The sequence below is a fragment of the Cydia pomonella genome, chromosome 3 (assembly GCF_033807575.1).
Source record: "Cydia pomonella isolate Wapato2018A chromosome 3, ilCydPomo1, whole genome shotgun sequence".
NCBI lineage: Eukaryota > Metazoa > Arthropoda > Insecta > Lepidoptera > Tortricidae > Cydia > Cydia pomonella.
This window is the reverse complement of record NC_084705.1, coordinates 24,145,567-24,167,807: the sequence shown is the minus strand read 5'-3', so window position 1 is coordinate 24,167,807 and position 22,241 is coordinate 24,145,567. Positions and strand designations below refer to the sequence as shown.

Below are 22,241 nucleotides of genomic sequence, written 5' to 3'. Positions count from 1 at the left end.
GAGATAGCAATATCACTTGCTCCCTCTAACGCATAAATGCGTCCCTAGGACTGGCCTACGCTGGGCCATCATGTAGAGGAGCCATTAGGTTACTGTCCACCCACAAATCGACGATTATCATTACTTACCTATTTATAAATCGTGTGAAAAACAAGAGCTGCGGTGGCAGCATAATTCCATTTTTGTCGCCTGTCCCTTTCGCACTTACATACTTGTAGAACGTGACAGGCATGGTGACCGTCGATAAAAATGCGACCGTGCTAATTCCGCTGGGATTTATTAATCGTTGATCGCCTATGTTATATGCTATCAAAACACAACTGTGTGTGGTGGGACAGCTGCCTGGATAGGCACTGGGACTTGGAGGATTTAACAACTGGAGACGCCTTGTTTGTAATTTTCTGTATAAAACAGTCTGCCAATTTTTGCGGGGAAGGGCACATGTCAGAGAAACGTCAGTCCATACAATACATATGACCATTGGCCGAGGTTTTCGACAGAGGGGTAAGCTCTTAAAGGCCACTCCAGTTGTTAAATCCTCCAAGGACTGGGACCAATGCGTCCGTCACTTGTTAGCTTACGCTTACATTGTGTTACACTTCCGTAACGGTTCCGGTTTGTGTTAATCTTTTAAACATATACTGGTGTAATCAATGATTCAAGGATCCTTGGAATAGGATAGGGTACTCGTAAAACAATGGTTGTCCCTTTTTTTAGTCATTGGCTTCTATTATGGCCCAGTAAGTTCCTGTTCTTCTCTCACTCTCACCGAGCGTAAGCGAGAAATCACGTTTATGTATTTTATTTTTTTGTACGTTAAATTAAATCTAAAAGTAATCGATAAGTTCTCTTAAACATGATATTGCCGAGTTTTAGAAGCAATTTTTATATTTTTAGATATTGTGAAAAAAATTTATTACAAATTGTTAACCTCGAAAGGCCCAGTGTACATTACAATGAACAATCTGTTTCAATTTAATTCGAAGCTTTCAAAAACTAAATAAAGTAGCATTACTATTGATGCATTGTTTTCTAAAATAAACGAAAGTCACCCTAATCTACTATCCTACAAGGTTCAAATTAAAAACAGGGAAACTGTATGGTGGGCCTTATGGTCATTTTAGACCTATGTTCGTGTTTTTTTTTCTATCGAGTGGAAGTCAAAAACTCAGGATTCGATTCTATTAAGTCCCTCGAGAAAAGCCTCAAGATTACTATTTAAATTTATTTCAGCCATATTATATGGCATAGTGATTAAAAAAAAACGCTACGACTTTTTAAAAACTCCGTTTTCTGAACATATTCACAATTACTGCCTGCTGCCAAAGGTTAACAGAGCTAATCATTAGAGAGGGGTGGACATTAGTATAGTTTATTTACCCTATACATTATTGAAGCTACAAAGAATGCATTAGAATTTCGTTTTTGGCCAAAATAGAAATGTTCATACTTGTTTTGCAAAGATTTAGTTATAAAACAACAGAGTAGGCGCCATTGTTTTACAAGGTAGAGTTAGACCAAGCTAACTCTGCATCGAATTTGCTAGCGCAGAGCGTGGAAGTGTTATTTAAAATCGGCAAAATCATCATAGATTTGATGGAAGCCATATTTTAAAAGAAAAAGAAGAAGAAGAGCTTGGTCTTGGCACTGTTTTTTTTTATTTCCTTTAATTTCAAGGATTCATTCCTGAGCTTAAATTAAGTAACTTTCTCAAAGACACCGGTATTCTAATTAACTCCGTTTCGGAGATAATCAATAATTTGATTTTATCTTATAAGGCCCTTACGAGCGTATACACTTGCCTTAGGGCCTGTTTACATATTTGTTAGTGTTTAGTACGAGTGCATACATTTGCTATTAAACGTAAGTACTATCTCGGACGATTGATGTTCGAAATGACAGTGATATGTCACAGTTTTCAATTGTTTGGTTGAATTAAATGTAATGCCCGTGTTACAACAACGCTATATGCAACATTTAATTACCATGTATAAAAATAAAAAAACTTAAAAAACCTTTTTTTTTTTAATTATTTATGCCGTTGCTTTGCCCATACCCCGGAGTTGGCGGAATTCAATAAAAACATGGTGTATTTATGTAAGCTGCCGCTTAGACGTTAACTATTTGAATCCCACGGACGCGATACTTCATCAGCAATGATAATCAAAATTCAGTTTCTAAATTTAAAACCTCAAACGTCGTTTTTTGGATGGCAGATTTAGCGTTGGGACTCAAGAGGTAATTAAATATTTGTCATTCGATCAAATGTATTTTAGCTGTCAAAGAAACGTTTTGAATAGGATACCTACACTTATCAGAATTGTTTTATGTATTCGTTGTAGGAAGAGCTTTACAAGTAACATTCGGACACCATAAAAAAATCGAACTATAACCGTATAACATGTGCCTATGTCGTGCATCGGGTAAGTTTTTTTTAATACCACGACAGTAGCATACAAGACTCCCTGGTGTTAAGCAGTCGCCGTAGATTATGGACGCAGCAACTCCAGAAGTGTTACATGCGCGTTGCCGACCCCTTTGAGCGTTTGATGAATATAGATATTCTGATTCTTGGCCTTGGTCGACTCTGTCTGCGAAAGACTTCATGTAAATTTGTTCTGTGTATTTATTTCTGACTCGCTTGGTTCAATGTATAGCATGAATATAGATTATGAATAAATATTGTTGAAGTAAATTTATTGGCATTTTTATTATTGTTCTAAATATCTTCAGCAGAATTTCTCAACATATCTGAAACCTAAGAAGAGTTCTTAAGCCCTTAGAGCATATCCGGAGTGGTTGGTTACGGTTAGACGAACATATCCCTCTGTCCAAAACGTCGGCCAATGTTCATATACAGGGCGTCCCAAGACCACGGGACATCAAGGGAAAGTACCTTAAATATCGTGATATTTTGCTGAAAGAAGACTATGTTATTTTTAAAAGTCATTAATTCTGTATTTAGTTTTTCTAAGAATTACTTGCTTCGCCTGGGAATCGAACAGACTTAAATGTGAAAAAAAAATCACCCCTATTTTTATGCCAATTGAAAGAATGGACAAAAAATAATAATTATTCTTGAGAAACATAGTATTTTAAAAGAAAGGAACAATGTAAAATGTTTGAGTCAAATTTCAAGAAAATTATTAAGTCGGTTCGATTCCCAGACGAAGCAAGTAATTCTTAGAAAATCTTTAAATGCAGAATTACTGACTTTTAAAAATAACGTAGTCTTCTTTCAGCAAAATATCCTATCTACGATATTTAAGGTACTTTGCCTTCATGTCCCATAGTCTTGGGACGCCTGTATATTGTATGGACTAACGTTTATCATGTTCAGAAAGCTCAAGCAAGCAATCAAACAGTGCGGTTTGGCCTTATGGGCAATCACTCACGACTTCACATTGTTAAGCACTACGCTGTCTTTAATATCAATGAAACAATGTCTTTTTCCCAAATATATTGTATTTTAAAATCACATTCATAATTACTTAAATAATTATATGTATTACTAATACACGATGTTCACGAGGAACCCTAAATAATTTAACAGTGTATTCCTGATCATATTTAAAGACTAAAATTGTTTTATAAACTTTTCTAGAATTCGTCTGGTTTCAGAGGTGTGATGCTATACAGCACGACCACGGAAGATTTTGTAATTACTTTAGCGGTTTTGAAATTCACGAAAAAAAATTACTTTTTTGTACTTGTTTAAAAAAAAATGGGTAGATGCTATCTGGCACTTCTTCCGTAGTCGTACTGTATAAACTAAGTTTTTTCTTTTTTTGGCTTCAGAAATGGCGTGGTTAAAATCGTTCGGGTTCCTCGCGAACGCTGTGTTTGTATCAAAAATAACTAAGCAACTACAATCATTTTATATGTTGTACATGAATGCAATAAATAGTATGATGATGATGATGATCATATCGCTGAAAAGCAATCCCTTCCAGACTTATCATACTCAACACAATAATTTGTCTAGACTGCCTATTAGATTCATAATCCGGGATACATATGGTTTTACAGCAAAGTTTTTATGATAGTGGCCCTCGACAAAAGTCTAATCTCAAAATTCTCAAACCACCTAAAAAAAGCTAGGACCGCCACAAGAACTCATGTGGGTGATACAAGCTAACGTCATATATGTCGCCAGTGGTGTTTTATAATGCTCCCTAACTAGTGGGGCGACACTCCTCGATCCTTTCGGGTATTCTCGGTTCAATAATATTTAATCGTCTTACTGATTGCACACTCCTTTTCGGTTCAGTCCCAATTAGCACACTCGTATCATAATTTACTATTGTCAACACAACTTTTGTGATCAATGAATGCAGGGTAGATCAAGCTCTTCAAATGTTGGTATCGGCTCGCAGTTCTCCTGTTAAAAGATCAACAATTTTTTTTAATATCAAACATTTGTCAGTTATGTACCTACCTGACTCCTGAGAGTCAACTAATATTAAATTAATTTAACGGTTTATTTTTAGTCACTTACGAAAAATGTTTCGGAGAGCCTAATATAATGGCGTCAATGTAGATTCATTAACGTCTGTTAAATCAAACAGCTGATAATCGTTTGTCCCTAACGGTAATTTTGTCAATAATTGTTTGACAGGGTTAAAATGTGACATGTTTGATGACTGATGTTGCTACGTTTATTGAATAAGGGAGTTTAGGGCGTCCGCTAGCTGACGCGGTTGCGCGGAGCGGGTGGGCGGTTTAACGAAATATAGCATGCGCAACGCTAACTGACGCGGACGCGTGCGGCGGATTTTACCTACAAGACAATCCGCGCGCTTGCACCCTCTCTCAGTACGCCCGCTCCGTTGCAACCGCCCCAGCGAACGGACGCCCCAGGTCTTCCATTTTCAAAGACCAGTACATAGTCGATGAACTGTCTAGGTCTAGGTGAACCGCTCCTCAGCACAGCACCCTAGAATATGCTTGAAAAAGGCGCCCCAAAAAAAGTCGCACGAGTAACTAAAAATAGGTACGTGGAGTTAAACCGTAGAATTAATTTAATAAAGAGAATGGCAATGTAAATTTTAATACAGTAAATTATTTAAAAAACAATAATATGTTTGCATCAAAAAACAAAAGAAGGATTGCATAATATTCCAAATAATTCAAATTAAAAATTCTTTAAAATAAGGAATAGTACGCGAAACTCTGCGTAGGGGGCGCCACTACCACAATCCATCACAAACTGAGGGTCTACCGCGAAATATTTAACTTCTCTATTACTCTTGCATATTGCGATGAAGAGGCAGATAACTAAATTTCGCGTTTTCCGGCAGGCCCTTTGTAAACAAACCGCCTTGATGCATCAATGTCATATTTAATTATCTGTGAAAACTTGTAAAAAAAACTGTTTTAAGGCACAGTATGTATAAGTTAAGTGCTAGTGCTGCACTCTGGCGGCAGAACATTGCAGTAATACTCCCTATTGGTCGTTGAACCCATAAGTTTTGTATAAGAAATCTTAATTCAACCATTACAGTCGACGAGTAGAAAACCATTTTTTTTTTATGCGGGGTCGCAGTTCTAACCTTACTCACTTTTTGCTAGATATTCGTTTGTGCGGGGTCACATGCAGCTTTAACCTAACCGACTTTTCTGGAAGCTGAGAGCGTTTCGTTGAGTAGGTAATATAGTAGCATACCTTGTATTAAGTTATTCAAAATGACGATATACAACGTGTCCCAAAACTCAACGATAAGCCGGCACCAGAGGATGGAGCTACTTATGATTAGTCGAGAAAAAATAAGGAAAAAAATATATCTCAATTATTTTAGAAATTACAGAAAAAAAATGAAATTCATCGAAAATCGACATCCCTAATGGTATTTTTAACGACCATGTCACAAATATTCAAATATTACTGTTTTTTTTTTGTTTTTGGAAACTTAAGTAGCCCTGCTATCTAACACAGTTCTTAAAAATACCATAATACATGTAGTTTTTACACAAAAAATAATCAAAATTCATTTTGTCCCTACAATTTTGAAAGATTTTTTCTTACAGTCCACTTTCAATCATCATGGTGTAAAAAAATAGTATCGACACCACTATGGCAATTATTTTCAAAAGTTGACGCAACTAACCAAGATTCCAAAATGGTATAATACTTTAGGAAACCTAGTCACAAAAAAAAACAACGAATTTTTAAACAAGAATCGACATTATTTAATGTTGGCGGTAATCACTTTTACTGTACCCAAAAAAGGATTTTTGTTGTTGAAAAATGTTGAATAAATGCAAAGAAATGGTACAATTTTTTTTCCTTTTTTTTAAATTCATTTACTACATTATTAATACTACAGTAAATGTTCAAATTGCCTGCCACCGGCATTAATACAGACATGACATCGCCTTAGAAATGATCGTTTTATCCGTCGTGCATATCTTCTACCATTGATATGATCCGCAGCTTGTGTGATTTTTTGGCGAAGCTCGTCCAATGTTGCTATGGGTTTTGAGTAGATTTTGTCTTTAAGACAGCCCCAGTAGAAGAAGTCCAGGGGGTTCAGGTCGGGCGAACGGGGTGGCCACAAGATAGGACCAAGTCGCCCGATCCAACGCCCTGGATACTCTTGGTTTAAGTATTCTCGCACTGCACGGGCATAGTGAGCTGGGCAACCATCATTTTGAAACCACATGTTTTGTAAATCACGTAAAGGCACGTCTTCTAATAATTCAGGCAAGTCGTTTTGTAAAAAGGTCAAATAGCCATCACCATTAAGGTTTCCTTGTAACTCAAAGGGTCCAATTACATTTCCATTTAAGATGCCCGTCCATAAGTTAACCTTGAATTGATACTGAGATTTGTCTTCTCTCATCAAGTGCGGATTTTCATTGCTCCAAAATTCAAAATTCAAAAATTTATTCTGCAAGTAGGCCTCAAGGGCTCTTTTACAAGTCAATACAACATTTATAGTAACATCATATAGTGACATGAAAAATACATAACAACATTTATAAATACAACAGCCAATACCTGGGTAAACATTACATTATAATAATCTTAAAATAAATAATTAATACAATACAATAGAGATGTATAGTCTCTATGGTTAAAAACACATTAAATCTGGAGATGTAAAAGGTCCCCAATGTCAGAGTACTAATACTAATAAAATTTGGAGGTGTAAAGTCTCTCCAAGTGTCAAAATAAAATTTATACTAAATAAATAAACCGCGTCTGGACTGTTAAACTAGCAGTCTCATAAACTAATGCTACATTCTGTACATAACTAGTATGTACCAAGTCAAGTATATTATACAATATGACAGAGACGTATAGTCTCCACGGTTAATACATTAAGTTTGGAGATGTATAAGGTCCCCACGGTCTGAGAAAAATAATAATACACAATAATAAGATTTGGAGGTGTAAAGGTTCTCCAAATGTCAAAGAATAAAAAAAAATAAAAAATTGTATGAAATACATATTTCACGTCAAGAGACTGTTAAGCTAACAATCTTAAAACTAGTTCTACAAAATACATAACTACTATGTATTTAATATGTCAATGTCATCATCAAAATAACTAAAACATAACAAACATTAATACATAAGGTTGAACAGCTAGAAACAACAGCGCCATATGCCTCTCCGGGACACTGCACGCAAAACTATTACAGCTTTTGAGACTGGATACTTGGCCATGATTCCGTGTCTCCCAAGTAGTCATCTATTTTATAGTATCCCTTTTTGAGAAGTGCATTTTTGACGTATTGCTTGAATGAAGTATAGGGCAGGTTCCATGCCTCTAAGGGTACTTTGTTATAAAATGTTACACAGTTTCCCATGAACGATTTTTTAACTTTCTGTAGACGAAACTTGGAGACTACTAACTTATGTTTATTTCGCGTATTATAACTATGGATATCGGACAGTTTCTTAAAGGACTTTATATTCTTATGCGTATACATTATCACATCTAGTATGTATTGTGAAGCTACTGTGGGAATATCTATTTCCTTGAATCGTTCTCTCAGTGAGTCAAGAGAAGCCATGTTATAAATAGATCTGATTGCCCTCTTCTGAAGAACGAAGATGGTTTCTATGTCAGCTGCTTTGCCCCACGCCAGTATGCCATAAGACATAATACTGTGAAAGTAACTGAAGTAAACTAGGCGAGCTGTCTCCACGTCAGTAAACTGCCTGATTCTTCTTACTGCATACGCGGCAGAGCTCAACCTTTTCGCCAGGGCAGATATGTGAGGGGCCCATTGCAGTTTACTATCTAAAGTAAGGCCCAGAAAAACCGTATTCTCGACAAGGTCCAGCGTTTCGCCATTTAATGTGATGATAGTTTCAGATTTTCTTACATTCGGCAGCGAAAATTTGACACATTTCGTCTTTTTCGCATTAAGAAGTAAGTTATTTGCTGTGAACCAGTCTAGTACCTTTTCCAAAGTTTCATTGACTTGGCTATAATCGCTCAGTTTCCTGTCAACTTTGAAAATTAGTGAGGTGTCATCAGCAAATAAGACTATCTCACATTTATGTTTTACAAGGTTCGGCAGATCATTTATATATACAAGGAAGAGAAAAGGACCCAAAATTGAACCCTGTGGAACTCCGAGCTTTACAGTCATTCCAGTAGACTCCGTTCCATTTACAACCACTTTCTGGGTTCTTTGGTTTAAGTAAGACTTAACAAGGCTTAGAGCTTCCGTTGACAGACCGTAGTGCTTCAGCTTGTGTAGAAGTGTGTCATGCTCCACGCAATCAAATGCTTTGGACAGATCGCAGAAGACACCTATAGCATCTAGCGAGTGTTCCCAGGCGTCGTATATGTGCTTGATTAGTACAGAGGCGGCATCAGTCGTCGAACGACCTCTTGTAAAACCAAATTGCTGATCTTGAAGTAGTTCATTCGAGTTTAAATGTCGAAGCAATTGGTTTAATACAATTTTTTCAAACACTTTACTGAGAACAGGAAGTATTGAAATAGGTCTAAAATTTCCAAGGTCATCTTTGCTGCCCGCTTTAAATAGAGGAATGACCTTACTGTACTTCATCAGATCGGGAAATACACATTCTCTAACACAAGCATTAAATATATCGGCCAAATACGGTGCCACTACGTCGATTACAGATTGCATGACTTTCACAGAGATCCCCCAAAGGTCCTCAGTATTCTTTAATTTCAAGGACTTGAACGTTTTAATGATTTCATGGGGGTCAGTATATTGGAAGTATAATTCCATGCTGCATTTCTTGACATTGTTTGTATCTAAGTAAACACCAGCCTTTGCTACAGAGGAGTTCAAGTTCCGTGTAGCATCTGTGGCTATGTTGGTGAAAAAGTGTTGAAAGGCGCCAGCAACATCCAGGTCTGCAGACAATATTCGGTCTTGAACTTTCAGTCTGTAGTGGCCATCACGGGGTTTCGTTTTTCCAGTTTCAGTGTTTATTACAGTCCAAGTAGCTTTTACTTTATTGTCAGCTGACCTGACTTTCTGACCTATAAAGGCAGACTTAGCCGCGGCGCAGACTTTCTTAAACACTTTTGAATATTTTCTTACATATTCTGCAAAATTCTCGTCATGGTTAATGCTCCTCATTTCATACAGGTCATACAATCTATTCCTACTCTTATGGATGCCCACTGTGGCCCATTCACTAAACCTTGTTTTCAGTGATCCTTGCTTTAGAGTCTTTGTTTTAAAAATATTCTTGTGGACGTCATGTATCACATTCGACAGTTCCTTGTATAGTGTATCAGGATCTTGCTCACCTGTAATCAGTGCTGGTACCTTGGATATAACACCTTCTCTAAACCTTTCCATTCGACTGGCAGTGATGGGTCTATATGTAAATGATTGCTGTTGTATTATAACATTGACTTGGAAATAGGCTTTTTGACCACAGTGATCAGAGTTGAAGCAGCTAAAGATCTCTTTTTTTATAACTTCACAATTATAGAATACATTGTCCAAACATGTCGCCGTGCTAGCTGTAATCCTTGTGGGCTCGTTGAATAGCGGAAACAAGTCAAAAGACTGATAAAGGTTTAGAAGTCTTACAGTGTGTGCATGTGTGGGATCTAATATATTAACATTAAAGTCCCCACAAACTATTATCTTCTTACTGCTAACAAAGACTCGTTTCAACGCATCTTCCATCACGGACTCAAACTGGCTAAAATCCGACGAAGGTGGTCTATAGACACATATTATAATGTGACTCTCCATTTCCACACATGATATTTCTATAGTTCGCTCGATAGAAAGTTTGACTATGTCGTTTCTTTCCTTGCATTTAAATTTTCTTTTCACTATAATCAATGAGCCCCCGTGAATGGCCGACTTTCTACTGAACGAGCTAACTATATCATAATTATAAATATTGAGTAATAACAATTCATATTCCTTGAGCCAGTGTTCCGTAATACACATAATATCTACATCTAGAGATTCTAAGAACAGACCCACCTCTAATTCCTTGCTGGAGAAGCCCTGTAGGTTTTGGTGGACTAACATGATCTCGCGGGGCTTCTCCGCTGTCTCAGCAGTCAGTTTAAATGCTGTGGGCGCCCCCCGGGAGAGGCTGCGCTCGTGGCGCCGCTGGCGCTGTTGCCACTGGCTGCAGAGTCAAAAAGCCCAGGTTCAATGTTGTAAGCAAGCAATTTGGCTGTTGTAACTTTACAGTTTCTCGGTACATACAAATATTGATCATACAATGTGACATTATAAAAGTTTCTTTTGTACATTTGGTTGATATCCATAAAATGGTAGTTACTGTTGTAACATGTCACAGTGTACAGCATGGAATTTAATTCGGACACTCTAATATTATGTTCACGAGATACTGAATTGGAATACGGAAAGGCACACAAAATAATTTTATAAATTCCACGCTGCTCAATATCTGACAGTGTTTGCATAAGGGGTTCTAGGTGGGATTTCCTTACGCCAACACTATCGCCCAAATGTACAATTAGAGTGGTGCCCCTATCAAATTTGTCCTTCGCTAAGCGGTCCACAAAACATTTGATGGAGGCACCACGCATACATATATTTGTCACCTTCTGTTGGAGACATTCACTCAACATGGATCCGAGGCCGGCACCAATACCATCAGAGTAGACGACTGTCGACGGGGGAGGAGTGTCCTGGCTCAGGTCAGGGCGCGCGGGCAGGGGCGCGCGGGCAGGGGCGCGGCGGGCGCCGGGGCGGGCGCTGCGGGGCCCGGGCGGCGCGGGGCGTCGGTTGACTGTGACGTCTCCTGGCTCTGGGGACTCCTGAGGTCAGGTCGTGCAGGCTGGGGCGCGGCCGGGGTCAGGGGACGCGGAGCGGGGGTCGCCAGCAGAGGCGCGGCGCTCGACTCACTCAACGCGCTCCCCGGGCTCCGGCACTGCACCTCGGGAGATGGTTGACAGGAACACTTGCTCATCAACTATGTAAGTTGTGTAGATTTGAATAGCCATCTTTCTTGCAGGTTGATTCATCCGACCATAGAACTTTGTCTAAGAATTGGGGATCTTCCCTGTGCTTTTGCAGCATCGCACGGCAAAATGCGACCCGATGTGGATAGTCCCGCGGTAGTAACGTCTGCACACGCCTGTAGTGATATGGGTGAAGTCTGTGACGTTTTAGAATTCGATGTACAGAACTTTTTGGTATTCCCGTAGCTAGTTCTATGGCACGTACCGAGGTAGTTGAATCGTTTTCTATTTCATTGAGAACTTCTTCATCGCGTTCCAATCTAGGTCTTCCAGTGTGTCTCCTGTCAAATAAATAAAAATCTGTCTGTAAATGTGTGTGTGGTAGTACAGTTTGCAGATCACCAGTCCAAAAAGCAAAGCCAAGAGTTGTTAGTATGAGAGCCACATCAATTAATACGGAACGGTGCACAGCGAACAAAGGATCAGAGTGTACTGACTTGAAAATTGTATTAACTACCCACATTTTCCATTGAAATTTTAAAACTTGCAACAACAACCCTTTTCAAAAGTGATTAATATCAACATTTAAAAATGTCGGTTCTTGTTTAAAAATTCGTTGTTTTTTGTTGTGACTAGGTTTCCCAAAGTATTATACCATTTTGGAATCTTGGTTAGTTGCGTCAACTTTTGAAAATAATTGCCATAGTGGTGTCGATACAATTTTTTTACACCATGATGATTGAAAGTGGACTGTAAGAAACAATCTTTCAAAATTGTAGGGACAAAATGAATTTTGATTATTTTTTGTGTAAAAACCACATGTATTTTGGTATTTTTAAGAACTGTGTTAGATAGCAGGGCTACTGAAGTTTCCAAAAACAAAATAAAAAACAGTAATATTTGAATATTTGTAGACATGGTCGTTAAAAATACCATTAGGGATGTCGATTTTCAATGAATTTCATTTTTTTTCTGTAATTTCTAAAATAATTGAGATATATTTTTTTCCTTATTTTTTCTCGACTAATCATAAGCAGCTCCATCCTCTGGTGCCGGCTTATCGTTGAGTTTTGGGACACGTTGTATAAAACTATAATATATGAAAAGTAATTACTAATTATAAAAAATATAGTGCGCCTGGTGGAAATATTCGCTGTCATCGAATGCAGTCTCCGTAGCTCAGTTGGCAGAGGGATGGGCTAGTGATCCAGATTCGCGAGTTCTAGTCTTGGTCGCGATAGTGAATTTTTCCACTTTTCATTTACATATTTCTAAGCATAGTAAGATGTTTGTCTCAAGGGTAAAGTGTTGTTGATTGTCGGACTTTAAATGTATGCAAACGGAATATGATTGGTCTTACAGGATCATTGCGGCGCAAATCATAGACTGACCAGAGCAGGCGCAGCGGAGGATGCGCGCGAACGGCGCGACGCGCGGCCGCTGCACGCGGCAACACATCTCGCGTTATTAACGAACAGTGTTGCACATTCAGCTCCTACAACATAATATATACATGCAATATATGTGACCCGTTCCGAAAAAAACATCAGACTTTGTCGATATGGAGTTATTATTTATTTCTAGAACCGTGGCAAATTTCACATACAATGTATGGCCCTCTACGGCGTTTCCCTCCCCCCTAGGCCTCCGGCGATATCAACTGCACCCCCTAGTTCACTGGCTGGCTACGCCCTTGTCTAGAACTACATAACATAATAAGCTATCTATTATTGAAAGAATCTAAGTCTATGTTTAAGTAATAGTTTTTTTTACATTTTATTGTTGCGCGAGTGAAAAACCGACAACGCAAAAAACGATGGTTACGGTTCAGAACTAAAAAACACACTTGTACTGTACTATAAAGTTATGGAATGGTTGATATCGAACTAATCTGCATACTTTCAGGATCCTAAATTGAGAAAAAATCATGTCACGTTCACGTTGGGCCACACATAAGATTGTAAGGAAAAACCTCAATGTGAAAATCGATTTTTCCTATGGTTATTACATGATACTCTGTTTTGTTTCATTAATGTTATATTTATAATTTTTATAAATATATTCTCACGTCAAAAGAGTAAAAATAAGGTAACTAAATTCTGAGGTAACTAAATTCTGAATAGCGGATGAAAATCTCGCCAGTTTCCTTCCACTAAACTATCCGTAACTCTAAAACTAGAATCGAAATATTGACTAGACCGGTCAGTGGTCACATATTTTAGACGGCGGCTTTTGTGATGTCTACCAGCAAAATCCCTTCGTAACTAATGCCTCAAGGACACCTTCAATATTATAAAATATAGCATAAGTATTCGAAATTGTAAAATCATTTCGTTTGGGCGCCAAAATATCTTGTCAGAAACGGTTGCCTTTCACCCAAGTAAAACACTACTTTTTATTTCGAATACGAGGAAAGTAAAATGTAAGTATGTAATGTATTAGGGTGGGTTACTCATGTATGGAGAAAAAAAAATTTGTTGGCCTGCGGGCGTAGTTATAAAGAGTTACGTAATAATGCCAATAAACAGTATTTAAAAATGGCAGAATTATTTATTCGGTAACATATCGCTTAGGCTCCTCCATTCCGACGTGGCGGAAGCCGGTGTTGCTCGAAGCGAAAACTTCAAATAAAATCCAGAGGCAGTAAAATTTAAGTTAAAAATATGAAAAAATACATGCAATAATTAATAAAGTAAAAATGACCCACCATAGTATGTCCCCCCCTGGATAGAAATTTGGCTGTACAGTCACGTCTGAAAATATCGATACGAAAAATGTGCCAAAATATGTATATGTTACCGGAAATGTATGTAATCCGTCATTGTATACAATTCCTAGGAAATGTATGTAATTCCTAAAATCGCATACACTACTTTAATATATGGGCAATAAAGTCGTAGCTCAGTGTGATAAATGCCACAATGGCGAACATAACACACCCATCTACGGTAGGTACCTAGATAAAGTAATGTTCCCTAATTATCCCCTTATTAATAAAACAAGCCTCATTCAGTTAATATAAATGACAGACTATTATCAATTAATAGCTAATCGGGGCATGTAGCCCATTTACTAATAACGTCATGATTAGTTTTCGTGTTTCGATTAGTGTTGCCATTAGGTACCTATTACCTTTATGTAGCAGCCACAAAAGGGATTAAATTACCATGAGATTGGGACAGGCACGAACGCAGGCCTCCACGTCGTTGTCTGTGAGGTGTTTGTTATGAGGCATGTGGAGGTTCGTGAGCCGCGCGCCTGCGTGTACGCACGCCGTCCGCAGCCCGCGCCCGGTTAGCTCTGCGACATTGGACAAAACGGTCAACCCAATTTTAAAAGCTCATATAAGATAAACTTAAAAATTATATTCTGGCAAGCTAGCTCTATCAGTAAGAAAGCCGACCAATCTAGTGAAGGGAGTTGACGCGAAAAACGTAGGCTTCCATAAAAATGATCAATTTCGCGCCTTTTTCTACTGACAGGAAGGTTTGCCAGAATATACTTATCTTGATTAGCTCGTGCTTGAGTTCATAATAATAAGGAATATGGTTTGAAGATAAATATCTCAAAAACAAAATTCATGTTAGTTAGCAAGAAAAAAAGACTATGCGACCCAGTCAGAATAGACGACGATTACATAGAACGAGTAGAAAAATATAAATACTTAGGCTGTTGGGTTAACCATGAATGGGACCCAAGCAAAGAAATCAAAACTAGGATAGAAATTGCCCGAAGCACATTTATGAAAATGAAGTCATTTTTCTTAAACAAGGATATAAATTTAAAATTGAGATGGCGAATGGTTAAATGCTATGTACTGTCTGTACTTCTTTATGCATCGGAAAGTTGGACTCTCTCAAAAAAAAATGCTTAATAAACTTGACGCTTTTGAGATGTGGATATACAGACGCATGCTTAAGATATCTTGGCGAGACAAAGTCACTAATCAAGCAGTACTAAAAAGAATGAAAAAGAAACAAGAATTGGTATTTACAATAATGAAAAGAAAAACCGCTTACTTTGGGCATGTATACAGACATAGCAAATATAATATTATTAAAGGGATAATAGAGGGAAAAATCGAAGGGAAAAAAGGCAGAGGGAAAAGAAAAACTACATGGATGGATAACCTTAGGAGTTGGACGGGAATGGACGCTGCCACGCTGGGCAGAAAGACTGCAAATAGAGAAGAGTTCCGGACTGTGGTAGCCGACATCCGTAGAGGATATGGTACCTGAAGAAGAAGAAGAGTTATTAGGAATTGCGTCAACACATGGGCCCTTAATCTTTTTACAATGGTATTAAACATTGAAACTCATCCACTGATGAAAATTCCCTAAATTTTGTATGGGGAATCAATAACCGCTAAGCCGATTTAGTTCAAATTTGGTATGTAGATAGATTTTTTATGGCGAAGGATATAGAATAGTGTTCTACCCCAAAATGGAAATGGGCGATGCAAGGGTGAAAAAGGGAGGACAAGGGCGTTAGGGGGGGAAAAGGGGTTGAAGTTTGTATGGGAATAGTAAAAAAGCAGATTGTATAAACGATGCTCCCAGATACGTATTTCAGGATTTTTAATAGTAAATTAGGGTATGGAAGATTGTCATAAGCAACTTACAAAAAGAAGTGAAATCCCATCAAAAACATTTTCATGTAAGACGAAATCATAAGGCTCGCACTGTAAAAAGTTATCAGATTTCTTGTAGAGCCAAACCTCTAATCTAACATTACAAGCCCTAACTTCACAAAATCTACACGTTAGTCAAAATAAGTGGCTTGGCCGTCTCGTTACTAGAAGAAGTATTGTATACTCGTAATAAAAAATAATGAATAGTGAATAAATTTTCACCTTACGCCCATATGACGGTAGCGAAACGGCCAAGCCATATATTTTGACTAAGGTGTAGGGTTTGTGAAGTTAGAGCTTGTAGAGTTAGAAGCTTGGCTCTACAAGAGATCTGATAACTTTTTTACAGTGCGAGCCTTATGGTTTCGTCTTGGCAACATTTTACATGAAAATGTTTTTGATGGGATTCAAAATTAACTGTAACAAGTTTTCAGCAATAGGTATCTAGATTTTTAGGCAATTTATTTCTACAGGTGCCTACACGTCTTCTTCTTTTCCTTTGCCTTTATCCCATTATTTGCAGTCGCCTCTCCAGTTGTCATGCGCCAGGATCGTCTGTGGATTTAATTGGACTAGTTCTAAATCCTTTGACACCGTGGACCACCAGGTAGAAGGCCGGCGCCCTGGTTCTCTTTTGGTCTCCTGGAGAACCAGCGCCTTTTTCACATGGTCATCGTCACGTCTCATAATGTCCCTACCACCTCAGCCTCTGGTCGGTGAGTTTCTCAGTGATGGGCGCTATTTTGAAACTTCGTCTGATGTGTTAATTACGCACTTTAACAAAGTCTAGTTACACCCGCGGCCCATCTCTGCATTCTCATTTCGTTGGTATGGACTTTCCGTTTGTGTACCTTTTTCAGCGCCCAGCACTCAGCACCATATGTTAAGCCAGGTCTTATTGCTATACACCTTGCCTTTGGTTTTGATCGGCATTCTTCGGTCACAGAGAACACCCGTGAGATCTCGCCATCTTTGTCAAGCAACATTAGACTCGATGTGTGACGTCCGCCTCAATAGTAACATCCGCAAAGAGCATTGACCCAAGGTATTAAAACTGGGGCAGTTTTGGCAGAGGAGTTCCCTACAGGTAAATGGTGCGTGGATGCGAGGTGCCCCTGCTGAATATGCATTCCATGCGTTCAGTCTTACTTCTGCTGATACGTAAACCATTGCTTTCTAGTACGTATCTCCATGCTTCCAGGGTTTCTTGCAAATGGTGTGAACTGAACACTTCTCTACCAGTTATTAAGCACCATGGCAGAGGTGATTGAATGCTCTTGGTGAGAAAGTTCATCATCAGGTCACAGGTACCTACATAATTAATTATGGCGTAACCGTACCGGGCAGGTTCAAGTAAATTAATTTTTGACAAGCAGAATCGTCTGCGAACGATGCTATTAAGCTCAGGTTCAAGTAAATCCTTAAGTAAATATTATTTATTGTGCATCACATAATAACAAGGTAACAACAGGCGGTCTAAAATAAATCTAGTACAAAATACATGCGAGCAGACCTTTCATGAAATTATTTACACTAACGAGCATTTGGTAGATCTGGACCAGTGTTGGCCAAACGTTAATTGCAATTAACCATTAACCATTATAAATTGAACCGTAACCGTAACGGACGGTTACAGTTTACGGTTCAATTTATAATGGTTAATGGCCAATAATTTTTAATTGCATTAACGTTTCGGCCAACACTGATCTGGACGCATGATATCAAAAACACACTTACCATTACAGGCTTGGAACTTCAAGATTCGCAACTGCGGACAGCGCCGCGCCACTTCCGCAATATTCTTGTCCGTTCCATATGTGTCTATCTCAAGCTCTTTCAAACAGCTTAATTGGCATACTGACTCAAAGAAATTGTCAAGGTACCTCCCAAATTCCCATGTAGATAAGTATTCTAACTTTGTTGTCTTGTCTAGCACTAACACCATGGCATCAAATGGTTCTTCTTTTTCTCTAAAATCACCTTCTATATTAACAGCATTAATACACTCAAGCACCAGCTTCCTCAATTCGCTAAAATGGTGACTTGCCACAGCCAAAAGCCGACATGCCAAAGCTTTACAATATTTGAAGTCGAGGGATTTAAAATTTGGTGATCGAATGTTTGTGAAGCATTGACCAGTTACTTGATCATTAAAGAAAATTAACAATTCCTCCAAGACGGGGCTAGCTATGTATTGGCTGAGTGAGTTGTCTGTCATCTGTAACAATTATGTATCAAAATACCATAAATACTTCAAATACTCAACAACCGATTTATAAAGAATTTAACGTTCTATCAGTAAGACAATTATTTATAAAAGCAACCATCTTAAAACAACACAAGTAAGCACCATGTTCAACAGTTTCTGAGAGAAGAAGAAACCGAATTTTTATCAATCCATCCAGTAAAACTAGTTTTGCCCATGACTTTGCCTTTTTCCTTGGTCCATTTCTGTACAACAAGATCTCCACAGGTATTAATTTAACCCAGCTTACAGTGAATCGGTGTAAAGCGACAGTTACATCTTTTTTGAAATTATATGATTATGATGAGACCGAAAAACTTCTGTCTCTCACATGATGTGATGACAACTACACACACGCACACGCGTACGCACGCACGCACGCACGCACGCACGCACGCACGCACGCACGCACGCACGCACGCACGCACGCACGCACGCACGCACACACAGATGCTGCATCCTGCCATCATACAGTTCTTACTAGTACGGAGGAATCATTTCCTACTCTTATGAATAATATACTGTAAAGTTAAAAATGTATTAAAAGGAAATAAATAAATAAAAATAATGTTAGTGATAATTTCTAATTCTTGTCAATTGTAATTTCTGCCTTACTTACGGAAAAACAGTCTATAAAACGTAGCCTTTCTAGGCGTCGGAAGTTTTCATACTGATTGTTCAATAACAATTCTTCAGGTATGTTAAGAAACTGCAATATAAAAAGTTTTGCTTAAGAATCAGCTTATCCGCAGCAAAATAAAAGCAGAAAGCATAGTACAGTTGTACAGCTTACCGTAACACCTTCTAAATTAGGGCAGTTTTCTCCAATGACATTAAAACTTTTTTCAGTGCAGTAACCAGCTACCACTGATGTTCCCAATTTGCATGTCCAACTCTTAAATGATGCCATATAAGTTTCCCTTAGAAAGGCACAACGGACATTCTGAACTACCCCTGTGACCTCATTATCATCCCAGATGCGATAATAATTCATTTTTATACAAATACGAGTGTCTGTAAAAGATAACAATTAAAAAGTTTATGCTTTGATAGGTAGGTAAAATTGCTAGTGAATTTGATTAAGTATCCTCAATAGTGATTAAATATGAAATCACTGTCTGAGAACCCACAACACAAGGCTTCTTGGCTTACCGTGGGACTTAGTCAATTTGTGTAAAAATGTCCCTTTAATAATAATAATATCACTTAATTTAAGCGGACATTCGGGAGACGATTAAGAATTGAATATATCACTATTTTCTTGAATATTTCTTACGTGACAAGTAAGTGAGCACCATCTTCTGCCATTGCCTGCTGGCACGTTCTGTTCGAATAATATCCTGCAAAGGCACATAGCCCAGTACAAGATTCCAGCAGTCCTCATTGAAATAGTCCAATATTGTTTTAGAACATATTCTTAATAGTGGGTGTTCCATGTGTCTGAATACTTCAATATAAGCCCCAGAACAAACTTAAGCAAACACACAAACTTTCTTTCATGCACTTAACTTCTTAACTACGAAAAGTAACAATCAAACAATAACTATTTATACGCCACGAAACACTGTAACACTACGTACTATGTAGTGATTGATATATTCTCTTTAACTCTAATTTTTTTTTTTATATTTACATGGCATTTATTAATTTTCTTGCTAACATGTTGTTATCAAACACACTGACCTATCACACATAGACAGTCCTCATAAGGCTAATCTGCCAAAAGTGAAGCCGAAACACGATCGATGTGTGCGTGCGACGCTCGTGTCTTACGCTCAGCGACACACACATATGTACAAAAATGGGTTGCCAGAGTTCATTTATCCCCCTTAAAGTAGATGGATTTTAACCACATCCTTATACTTGGCTATCAATCATTTGGGAGTGTGTATGTAGATATTAAATTTATAGCAAAAGCTTTCAAGGTTTCTTTTAAGGACTGCATGCATTTCTGTACTTTGTGAAATAATGTTTAAATAAAAAACGTTTATTTTTTTATTTTACAAATGTGCACAGATAATAGCTGGTAGAATTGACTTTGGAATAATGATTTTAAATGATAAATATTTAATGACGATCATTTGGATTCGATTTGGTTTGATTTTATTTGATATCTTACATTTAATATTTTCTTCGGGTTGGTGTGGTGAAAAGTTTTGTGTTTCTCTCGTAACTTGAAACCCTCGCAACGCTCAAGATTCCATTTTTAGAAATTTTGGGATCTTTATCTAGCTCGATAATATTGCTAATTAGCACGAGCGGTTAAACAACAACTTTCCCTCTTGTAAAACAAATAACTATTTATCGTCAGTACTAGTAATTGTACCTGCCGGCCCAGCCAAGGTTGCAATCGCTATTGCTTCGACAACGAAACGCTTTGTGTCTCTCTGTCAGTCTTCCATATAAGTGCGACAGTGACAGTTGCGTTTCGTTTTTACAGACCTTAACTGTAACACCTGTGTTCCGCAAATACAATTTACTTTACTTGCTCATAAAAATGGCGAGAGCATATTCGACTATGTTTAGTCGGTTTCCATATTGCATCGTTCCTATTTAATCTAATTTTTTCCGTCCATCTCGCAAACAGAAGCGGATCAGTCGGAAATCTAAAACGAATATCACTCAAAATAAAAATATGAATTTAAACTGTAATTTTATAAAAGATAAAAAATAATTTGAAATAAAAGAATGAAAAACTAAAAAAGAATATTTTCTATAGTCATACAAGGAACTGGTGGACTGAAGATATTAAGTCACTGATATCTAAGAAAAATCTGGCTAAGTCGAAATATAAACGTAACCCGTCTGAAAAAAACAAATGCAGGTATCATGCATTACGAAATAGATGCAGTACTGTGTGCCGTGATGCCCAGAGGCGTCACATCCACAAGTCTGTCGAAAATGGTGATCCTACTAAGGTCTGGAGATTTCTTAGGTCATTGGGAGTTGGGAAATCTACACATAATTCCATTTGCACAGATATTGATTTTGATCTTCTGAATCAGCACTTCTCTACTTCTGCCACTTTTTCTGGGCCAGCAAAATCTGATACTCTCAACTACCTGTCTAACATCTCAACTCCTGAGCATCCCTCCTTCTCTTTCACTCAATTCACCGACAGTGATGTTAAGAAGAATATTTTAGCTATTTCCTCCAATGCCGTCGGGTCGGACAGCGTAAGTCGTAACATGATCCTTCCTCTTCTTGATCTCCTAGTACCTATTATTACCCACATCCTAAACCACTCGATTTCTTGTAACATTTTTCCTTCACTTTGGAAAGACGCTGACGTCATCCCCCTCCCTAAAAAGACAAATCCTACTTCTTTTTCTGACTATCGCCCAATTTGTATCCTCCCTTTCCTTTCCAAAGTCCTTGAGCGCCTAGTGCATCATCAATTAACATCTTTCTTAAATAGGCATGAGCTCCTAAATCCTTTTCAGTCCGGTTTCCGCTCGGGTCATGGTACGACTACCGCTCTTGTAAAAATCACCGACGACATTCGCGCTGGGATGGATAACAGAAAGGTCACCGTGTTAACGCTGTTGGATTTCAGTAACGCGTTTAACACTGTTGATTTTGACGTTCTGCTCGGTATTCTGCATTCTCTTAACATATCTCCTGCGGTGATTGATTGGTTTTATTAGTTACTTAAAAGGTCGTCGACAACGCGTTAAGGTTGATTCTCTTCATTCTTCGTGGTGCAGCACGCTGGCTGGCATTCCGCAGGGTGGCGTGCTGTCTCCTCTTCTTTTCTCTATTTTCATAAATTCCATTACCAGTAGTATCTCTTCATCATACCACCTTTATGCCGACGACCTCCAAATTTATTCTCAAGGCATCATTAGCAATCTACCTATAATTATCAACTCCATAAATCGTGACTTGGATTGCATCTCAGACTGGAGTAGGCGATATGGGCTTAAGGTCAACCCAAGTAAAACCCAAGCGGTAGTTGTAGGTA

At 38.1% G+C, this 22,241-nt stretch overlaps 1 protein-coding gene across 5 annotated transcripts; it reads right to left on the bottom strand.

Moving 5' to 3' along the window:
• Positions 1-3,447: 3,447 nt before the first annotated feature.
• On the bottom strand, positions 3,448-20,992 carry LOC133516398 (uncharacterized). 5 transcript variants are annotated; one of them, XM_061849311.1, is made up of 7 exons: positions 19,554-20,992; positions 19,071-19,291; positions 18,897-18,986; positions 17,770-18,250; positions 14,569-14,702; positions 12,763-12,897; positions 3,448-4,381 (listed from the first exon to the last, which is right to left on the bottom strand). In XM_061849311.1, the coding sequence occupies exons 1-7, from the start codon at positions 19,711-19,713 to the stop codon at positions 4,325-4,327; spliced, it is 1,278 nt and encodes a 425-aa protein (XP_061705295.1). In that variant the 5' UTR covers positions 19,714-20,992; the 3' UTR covers positions 3,448-4,324. The 5 variants fall into 5 exon arrangements, with proteins under 5 accessions (XP_061705295.1, XP_061705294.1, XP_061705293.1 ...); XM_061849310.1 differs by having other exon boundaries at positions 12,794-12,897; XM_061849309.1 differs by lacking the exon at positions 3,448-4,381 and having other exon boundaries at positions 11,750-12,897.
• Between the last annotated feature and the right edge of the window lie 1,249 nt (positions 20,993-22,241).